At 32.2% G+C, this 10,000-nt stretch overlaps 1 protein-coding gene across 1 annotated transcript in view; it reads right to left on the reverse strand.

Moving 5' to 3' along the window:
• LOC122253470 (ATP-binding cassette sub-family C member 12) overlaps nt 1–10,000 on the reverse strand; it is a 46,378-nt gene that overhangs the window by 1,853 nt on the left and 34,525 nt on the right. The window contains exons 16-34 of the mRNA XM_086533530.1: nt 8,611–8,741; nt 8,116–8,278; nt 7,705–7,937; nt 7,107–7,330; nt 6,512–6,689; nt 6,173–6,353; nt 5,229–5,255; nt 4,291–4,400; nt 4,014–4,118; nt 3,486–3,670; nt 3,061–3,188; nt 2,753–2,875; nt 2,457–2,616; nt 2,127–2,313; nt 1,841–1,930; nt 1,532–1,721; nt 892–1,051; nt 540–732; nt 50–214 (exon numbers count right to left, since the gene is read on the reverse strand). Coding sequence (XP_086389656.1) covers nt 50–214; nt 540–732; nt 892–1,051; nt 1,532–1,721; nt 1,841–1,930; nt 2,127–2,313; nt 2,457–2,616; nt 2,753–2,875; nt 3,061–3,188; nt 3,486–3,670; nt 4,014–4,118; nt 4,291–4,400; nt 5,229–5,255; nt 6,173–6,353; nt 6,512–6,689; nt 7,107–7,330; nt 7,705–7,937; nt 8,116–8,278; nt 8,611–8,741 — 2,933 coding nt within the window. The remainder of the gene's footprint in view (nt 1–49; nt 215–539; nt 733–891; nt 1,052–1,531; nt 1,722–1,840; nt 1,931–2,126; nt 2,314–2,456; nt 2,617–2,752; nt 2,876–3,060; nt 3,189–3,485; nt 3,671–4,013; nt 4,119–4,290; nt 4,401–5,228; nt 5,256–6,172; nt 6,354–6,511; nt 6,690–7,106; nt 7,331–7,704; nt 7,938–8,115; nt 8,279–8,610; nt 8,742–10,000) is intronic.

Genomic DNA, 10,000 nt, shown 5'->3' on the forward strand with positions numbered 1-10,000 from the left:
CCTCATCCCTACCCTCGCCCATTTCCAAAAACCAAAAGTTCAAACTTACCCTTCCTGCATCTAGCACCATTATTCTATCATAATTGGCCACAGTGTTGAGTCTGTGAGCAATAGTGAGGACAGTGCTGCTGACAAAGGCCTCTTTTATAGTCGTCTGAATTAAATGATCTGTCTCGATGTCCACTGACGCTGTTGCTTCATCCAACAAAAGAATCTGGAAAATTCACAAATGCCTTGTTACTTCATTGATTTGATATACCTTCTAAAGAAATCTGCTCTTAGCAATTGTAACTATTGCTTTGAACCAATATAAGCAAATGATATTAATAGCTACTAGATACTATACATCTTCAGCACTTTCAGTGACTGTCAGAAAACATATCTATTGTTTTATATTTTTGTCTTTATTCCTCATATATATCATGAATGAGTCTAAATCTAGCTTCATCACAGCATGGCAAAATCATAACACAAAATAAATCTCTTATCTATATCTTAGTGATAATTAGACTAAAAAGGAAAGTCAAAATATTTCTTACCTTGCTGTTTCTAAGTAAAGCTCTTGTAAGACAAATAAGTTGCCTTTCTCCCACTGAGAAATTCTCTCCAGCTGCTTCTACTTTGGAGTGTAAACTATGTTCCTGCTTCATGACAACTTCTTTGAGGTGAGAGCGTTCCAGCGCTTGCCAAACCGCATCATCAGAGTGCTCTTCAAATGGATCCAAATTGTACCTGTAATTTGGAAATTGCTTTCCTTATTCATGCACTCTTAATGATTGAGAATATTCAATTTTTATACAACTATATCTCTTATAAAAAGTTTATTTAGGTATGAAAATACATAATTTCCTTATCTGTATGAATATACCCAAACTATTAAGGAATACTAACCTTATAGAGCCCTGGAATAGAACAGGGTCTTGAGGGATGACGGATACACTAGAACGAAGAGTATGAAGACCAATCTTGCTAATGTCTACTCCATCAATGATAACACTACCAGAATCCAACTCTGACATACGTAGTAATGTTGAAATCAGAGAAGATTTGCCTGAAAAAAAAAAAACAAAGAAAAAACATACTTAACATACTTTCCTAAAGAAATTCAGGATTAATTAATTTTTTCAACTACTTTTTTCACCAATTCTAAAAGTAAAACAGAATCAATATTCACAAGCAAGTGCAAAATGTTCTACAAAATCTAGGAAATCGGGGTCTCATCATCAATAGACTGCATACCAACTGCCCTGATATAAGGTATAACTTGGGTTTCCCTATTTCCATAAACACCTTAGTTCACAGGATAAAAAAAAACTAAAGTAACCTGTCAATAGAAATTAGATCTTTGCTTTGTTGTAACATCAATATCTTTTTACCATAAAAATGAAATGCAATCCCAATAAACCCTACTGTATACACAGAGTTGCAGCACTATTCACTTATAAGCTGCTTAAATGAAGAGGCATGAGGTATAAAATTTGGTCATCAAAGTATACTAAAATACTCAGTGAAAATAAACAGACGCACATACCAGCTCCTGTGCGGCCTACAATGCCAATCTTTTCCCCATCCCTTATTGAGGCACTAATGCCATGCAGAACCAGAGGCAGATCTGATCGGTACCGCAGCTTGACATCCCTCAATTCCAAAGTGCCTGATGAGGGCCATCCTTCAGTCGGTTTTGAAGAGGGAATTTCCCTTGGTGCTTCAGAAGGCAACTCCTGAAAATTGTAGTAGAACAAAAAATTAAGATTTTGAAGGAAGTGTAAGGAGCACTTTGTGTAATATTATGAATTAATATGTAATCATATAGATGTTAAATTGCTGACACTCCACTTACATAGGCATATTCAACTATTCTCTCAACCGATGTAACACGTGACTGGAATTCTGACTTCATCCTCATCAAAAAGGGAATAAAGACACAAACCTGAAATAATGCACATGGATAAGGTTAAAAACACTGGAAACTAAGACCTTTCTCGACAACCAAGATGTAAATGAAGATATATGAAACATAAAGTCCAAACAAATAACTTCTATGGACAGTACATGAACAAATTCTATCTAATGTACAGATATCATAAATTTACCAGAAAAAGAGTTCCATTTGATAATATACTTACTCCATTCACTGTTGAAAGAGCAAGACCAGCAAAAGCAGTGCTTACAAGGCCTTTTGTAAACACACAAATCACTGTGACAGCAACTGTAACGCAAACAGCCATGAAGTCCATGCGATATGTGAACCACCGATTCGACAAGCGGAAGACCAGCAGTGAAGAGGAATGTTTGTCCAAAAGTTTGTACATTCTGCAAGAGAAGGCAATAAGTATGGCTAAAGTACAATGAATGAAAATTTGGAAAACTATAGTTTCAATCTGAATTTATATCAACACAGCATCTACTCGTAATCAAAACTGAAAAGTTGATAAAAAAAATTCAGTACAACAAACCTGTTAATGAATAATTTCTCTTTGTCAAAGGCACGAATGACAGAAAGTCCAGAGATAGATGAACCTATGTGCTGAGTGACAGGTGATTTTAGTGTGTTATCCAGTCGTTTCAGTTCTCGCACACCAGCATTCAAGAATACATCAACCACAATAAACAAAACTGTAGAGAAAAATAAGATCACAATTAACAAACATCATCATATTACTATATATAGCACCGACTCAATAATGAAAAACCAAATCAGCATTTTAAGACTCCTCCTCAAAAAAGAAAAGAAAAAATTATCTTTACTTACAGACAATGACAACCAGTGGAAGGACAAACCAAACGTAGATGAAACACACAAGAATGATCTGGCCGAACACGAACAAGAGACCCTGGAGTAAGAACTCTAGGAAGAATGGCACTCGCACATCCACTGTTATGAAAAAATATTATCTGTGTTAAATAAATCTAATCTCTCTTCTCATACAATATATAACATGAAACAAATTACAATGATGTTTTAGGACCTAGAACAATTTCTGTTTACAATTCATACAGAAAGAAAAAAATATATATATATGCAAAATATGGAAAGACTCCAAATAAAATGTAACATACACTCATCCAGATCTCGGGAGAACCTATTCAAAATACGTCCACTTGGAGTTGTGTCGAAGAAACTCATAGGGGCTCGAAGAATGCTTTCAAACATCTTATTGTGCAACTTCGATGCACCTGCCAGCACTCTGCCAAGATGTTCATTTATCAGAAAGTCTGTCCTCTTCATTTTGTAAAATTATAAACATCTGTGTATATGCGTGAGCGTGATTGTGAATGTGAGTGTGTGAGTGTGTGAGTGTGTGAGTGTGAGTGTGAGTGTGAGTGTGAGTGTGAGTGTGAGCGTGAGTGTGAGTGTGAGTGTGAGTATAAGAGTATGTGCATGTGCAAGTGTGCAACCGTGTATTTGTGTTTGTATATGATTTGGTGTCTGTGTGCAGGTGTGTAATGCAAGAGTCAAACAAATAAATCCAGTTCCTCTCTACCTGAACGTGACTCCAATGCCCTTGATGACGCCCGTGAAGAGAAGCAGAATGAAGCTCAAGCCGTACACAAGCTGGTACATCCACAACATAGGATTCTGAGAAATATCTCCTTTGAGCTCGTCATCAGAGTATGTAGTGTTCTCTTTCGTCATATTAAGCTTCCTTTCTTCCACCAATCCATCACCCTGGAAGCAATATCATCTTTTATTTACCCATAGACTGAAAGCATTTCTTGTGTTTTTTAAATTTCTGCTCTTTTGTCCTTATACACATTAAAGAACATAATTTCCAAATTTATTACAATGGTCAATAAGTCATTAACATTTCTCTCTCATTTCAATACAATTATTAATACATATCTTCCTGAAGCACAATTCATCTATCACAAAAGTTACTCAGTAAACAAAACTATAAAAAAAAGTTACTACAGTACACAAGACTACATAAAAACTTAAGTCAACAGCTTTACAAATCAATACCATAATTTTCTTTGAATCTAATGAGAATATTAAACTGCTATAAACTCACCTGATCAAGCCATTGCTGTAGCCATATAGCATTGAACATTCTTGTGAGTGTGAAAATGATAATAGCAATGAAGATAATGCTGGCAATGCACCAACCTCCAGACTCCTAAAAGTAAAGACCTCGCATTAATCTTTCAAAGTAAATAATTCTGGGAGCCTATAACCATCGTTTAAATGATGTAACCAATGTAGTTTACAAAAATAAACCCTAATATCATATTTTTCCATGCAATATTTTACTCCCCACATGAAAAAAACAACCAAAATGTTCATATTACCTTAATGAATGTTAAATAGACTTTGCCGCTAACACTCCCTGTTGCCCTGGCTTCTTCCGTTGTTAACTTTCCTCGGCCTTCTTTGTCTTCACCTTCCTCTTTCTTCACATCTAAGGGGGATAAAAGCTTTAGTATCTATCCAGTTTTCTACTCGCTTTGCACTCTGAGTCTTATTAAATTAATATTCTGGGGTAATAATTGTTTTTACTTCTCTTCCATTTCTTTTCTTTTTTTTCTTGCTTTATCCCTTCAAAATTGGGATGAACTCTGCAAATAAAGTGAAGTGGTAAGCAAAAACACAATGGGATGTGCAATTACAACAGCTCAGAAGGACACTTTCAACAACTACAGCAGAAGGAATTAAAAAAAGGGATTGTGATGTTAATAATAAAATTCTAAAGTAAGCCTCTTGAACAACTGGACACATTTCAAACTTGTTTCATATTTATACTTACTCAAACCTTTTATTTTGCATGTTAAAAGCAAAATAAAATAAAAATAATAAAACTAAGGCATCTGATAGGCCCTTACAGCAAGCTAATTTCAAGCAATAATACAGCAGTAAAAAAAATATATAAAAGCAAAAGAAGGCAAAACAATACTTTGTGTATTACTTACTATGTATGAACCTTGTGCAAAATTATGTCCTTAGCTTGTACTGCATTTTCAACTACAAAATTATCTAAATATTAATCTTGTCCCTTGAAAGTTTCAGCCAAGGGCAAGAACAAAATATATACTGTAATTTTAAACTAAAACATGTTGCTTTCTTCCTTTCCTTAGGAATGTGAAGCAAACTAGCACATCTTGCAAGCTGAAATAGCAATGCCACCACAAAACTTTACTGTCATATATGAAAAAAAATACAAATGAAGTTGGCCCTTCCTGATGTAGAACAGTCCTGTAGCAGGCACTACTAAAAATGCTATCTCACTTACTGTTGAATTTGAGTGTTGGTATTCCATCTAAGAGAAAAGAGTAGCAATAGAGATTCATTAATGAAGGTCAAGATTTTTATTTATCAAGAAACCAGGCCTGACAACCAGTTTCAGAATCCAAAAGTTCTTTCTGTTTCTCAACTTTGATTAGTCTTTATAAGTTAAATCTTTAAGGATTCCTTGTCTTGCTTTTGGCTGCATTTTTTTCAACATCTTATCTTCAATTCAACCCAAAAATAGGTGTATATATTGTTTATGCCATGAGAAGTAATGCACATTGTTGTGTATGTTTTGGCATGTGATGCCAAGAGTAAAGACAAGCAACACAAGTTATCATAGAAAAAAAAAATATTAGGATAACTATTAACGTGCATCCAGTCAGCTAAAACTGGCTACATGCGATGGACCCTCGAGTTGTCATATTGTCTTTAAAGTTGATACCGATCTCTAACAAAGTAATCAAATTAACTGTGTAATTACTAAATAGCTTCAACCAACTGCCTCTTCATTTAGAAAAGCCATGCATAATACAGAAGCAAATACAATATATTAATAGCTTCGACAAAAAAGATAGACATAGACATTACCATGCAATACTTAATTACTTTTAGGGCACATGCAATAATATAGCCTTTTAAACACAACCCTTAAAAAATACATTAGTTATATAGCAAAATATAATTATTATTAAATCCTAAAATAGTTTCTAATGCATATTTGTAATCAAATTGATATATGTAGCATATGAAGGAACATAAAGTATCTAACAAAAAATAAGAATCATAATATAATTCAATCTATCAAAAATAAATCAACACCTATATTGATCACACAAGATCACTAGAACTGCCATGATCATCCGGCATCCAATAGTTTTCTCAATCTATCTATCTACTCTAGATTTGAAATGACTAGACATATGTTTCTTCCTGAACACAACACACCATTCACAGCTTCATCCTTCTTCTCGTCAGGCTCCTTCTCATTTTCGCTCTTATCTCGCGAAGCATCATAGCCAGTCATGTCGTAGTATTCTCCTTTGCGAGCCATAAGTTCAGCGTGCGATCCCCGCTCTGCGATCTTTCCATTTTGCATCAAAATGATTTCATCACATTTTTCCAGAAACTGAAATTATTTTTAATAAGAGGTAAAATATAAATTATAACATTTGCACAATAGGGATTTAATATGTTCATTGGGGGGAAAAAAAAATCAATTAAATATAGCAAAATAATATTATCAGTTCATATGATACTTTCACATTCTTTTGTTAGTAGACTTACATGTGTTGCATGAGTAACAAAAATGACTGTTTTGTTGCCCAGAGCACCAAGAATGCACTGGTTGAAAATGTGCTTTGCAACTTTGGCATCAACTGCACTGAGAGGATCATCAAGCAGATAGATATCTCTGTCACTGTAGACAGCACGACCCAAGTTCACTCTCTGTTTTTGACCACCGCTTTACGAAGAAAAAGAGAAAGCTAAGTATCAAGTAGTCATATATACTTGACTGGATGTAATTACTCTTATATTTCAATTCTACATATTTAAAGAAATACTCATACTCAAGAAAAAATCTTATGGGAGCATTGCTCTTGTCAAAGTGTTTGCAATTACACATTAAAAATGTTATGGCTGTTTACAGTTTACAGCTTAAAAGAAACTCAAAACAACCTTCACATGAAAGAATTTTTTAAAATATAAAATAAAAGAAGAACAGAAGTAAATACAGAAACAAAAATAATGATAATAAAGAATTTAAAAAACTTTTCTAAAAAAGAATTAGAGCAAAGGATTGAAAAGATGTTTCAAGAGCAACCTATCCTTCACCTGTTTTGGGAATCGCTTATATCATTTTCAAAGTACCAAAGCTTACCTCAGATTAATGCCTCTTTCTCCAATCTCTGTCATTTCTCCTTCAGCTAGTAGATGGATGTCTGACTCCAGGGCACACACGCGTAGGACTTTTCGGTACAACTCTTCATCAAACTTCTGTCCTACTAAAATGTTTTCCCTAAAGGTGTCATTATAGATCCAGGCTTGCTGTGTCACAAGGGCTAGTCTCCCATTCACCTGAACTTCACCACACTGGGCCTTCATCTGATATGAGAAAAGAACAATTTGACTGTAATACGAGCACGACAACATGAGACACGGGCATTTATTCATATCTTTGGGAGGTTATCCAATCAATTCAAGAGGGTTCCTATAAAATAGTGCTAAAATGTACACAATAAATAAAAAAATGGAAGATAATGTGATATCAAAGCTACACCAAAATCCCATTAAAAAAAGAAAGGCAAGCACTTGGTGTTACATGCTTTAAGGGAGTAAATCATCTCAGATTCCACTTAAGGTATTAATCATCAACCATAAAAGCATCTCCTTATGAACCAAGTGATATGTAATTCACCTGAAAATGTATTTACAAATATTGTCAATGTCCCACAATATGAACACCACAAATAACTTACATCTCCACAAATAGCAGAAATCAAAGAGCTCTTCCCAGATCCAATGCTTCCACACACACCAATCAATTTGCCACGAGCAACAGATACATTGACGTTGAAGAGAGTTTCAATACACTTAACTGGGTCTGACTTGCCGTCAGAAACTGTATTCTTTATGCCATTTGCCTGTCCGCTTGTAACATGGCCATTTGTTTGGGGCTTTTCTCCTTTTACTTCACCATTGGTTTTTGTGTCTGGGGAAAAAAATGTTTACAAGATGAGAAAAAACAACAACTTGTTTTCATCAGAAAAAACTATTATCATTATGCACCATATCTTTTACATCATAAAACAAATCCATAAATGCTAATTTATCAGAATTTCCTTATTCATTAGTGTCTGGTGTAAAAAAAAAAAAAAAAAAAAAATTACCTGGCTTGTTCTTTCCTTTTGCACTACCAGGTGGACCTGACTTGGATTTGAAATCAATGTTATTGATTTCCCAAGCAAATGTTGCATTCTTAATCTGCAGTGCAAGGTTGTTGTTGACTAGACCTCCAGCACGTTTCTTATGCTCTGGCAGTTCTAGTAATTTCTGCAATAAAATAGAGGACACTTTTCTTTATGCACATTAAATTCCATTCTAGTAAGAAATCATTTTGTCTTCCTCCCATATATCTTTTCAATATCATTAATAAAAAGCAAATAAAAAATACAATCTGGAATATAAGATTTAAAAAAAAAACTGATAACTAAATTACGTTTCATCATTATGAAAGCCTACTGTCAGTGTAAGAAATTCACATTGGTAATTTCACTTGATTACAAAGAAGATACTAATAATGGAACATATCTTCTTTCCCTTTTCCCTCTAAAAATCAGCACCATAAACACAAAAAATATTCATAACAAATCAGTTTCTCTCACCTGGATCCTAGTCATGGAAATCTTTGCTTCTGCAATTGATCGAATGGTGAATGGAAGAACGCCAACAGTAAACTGCATTGCATTGAAGACTGAGAATATGGTGAACGCTTCAGCAGATTTGAGGGAATAGCCTGTAAAAAAAAATATTCAAACATTGAGAATCTGCTTTTGTTAATATGCTTACTTACTCTGCTCTTATCACTTTTATATCCATGTTGTAAGACAATTCAGTAATAAAATGCATGCATGCATATTTATATATATACAAACATATATATACATATCTATATAAATATATATATATTATATATATATATATATATATATATATATATATATATATATAATATATATATATATATATATATAATATATATATAAATATATATAAATAATATATATAAATATATATATATATATATATATATATATATATATATAATATATATATATATATAATATATATATATATATATATATATATATACATATATACGTATATACATATATACATATATACACATTATACACATATACATACATACTTATATACAAAAGTAAATAAATAAATAATATAATATATATATATATATATATATAATATATAATATAATATACATATACTATATATAATATATAAATATAATATATATATAAATATAATATTATAATATATATATATATTCTATATATAATATATATACATATATATAATATATATATATATATATATATATATATATATATATATATATATATATATAGATACATACATATACATACATATACATATATATACATACATACTCATACACATACACATCACATACACATCATACAACCATACATACATACAACCATACATACATACAACCATACATACATACAGCCATACAAACATACATATGTACATATGTACATATGCACGCACACATACACACACGCACACTCACACTCACACACACACACTCACACGCACATGCACACCCACACGCACACCCATGCACACACACACATGCACACACACACACAATCTTTTTTGTGTATGGTGGGTTTATCTGCCATTTATCAACACGGAAGAGTGTTTTGCAAGTCATGTATATGTATGTATATGTATGTATATGTATGTATATGTATGTACATGTATGTATATGTATGTATTTGTATATGTATATGTATATGTATATGTATATGTATATGTATATGTATATGTATATTATATATATATTATATATATATATATATATATATATATATATATATATATATATATTATATAATATATATATATATATATATATATAATATATATATATATATATATATATATATATATATATATATATATAAATATATATATATAATATATGTAGCATATTTGTGTGTATGT

The sequence above is a fragment of the Penaeus japonicus genome, unplaced genomic scaffold (genome assembly GCF_977035675.1).
Source record: "Penaeus japonicus unplaced genomic scaffold, GWHDUDI00000001_assembly GWHDUDI00000039, whole genome shotgun sequence".
NCBI classification, from domain to species: Eukaryota; Metazoa; Arthropoda; class Malacostraca; order Decapoda; family Penaeidae; genus Penaeus; species Penaeus japonicus.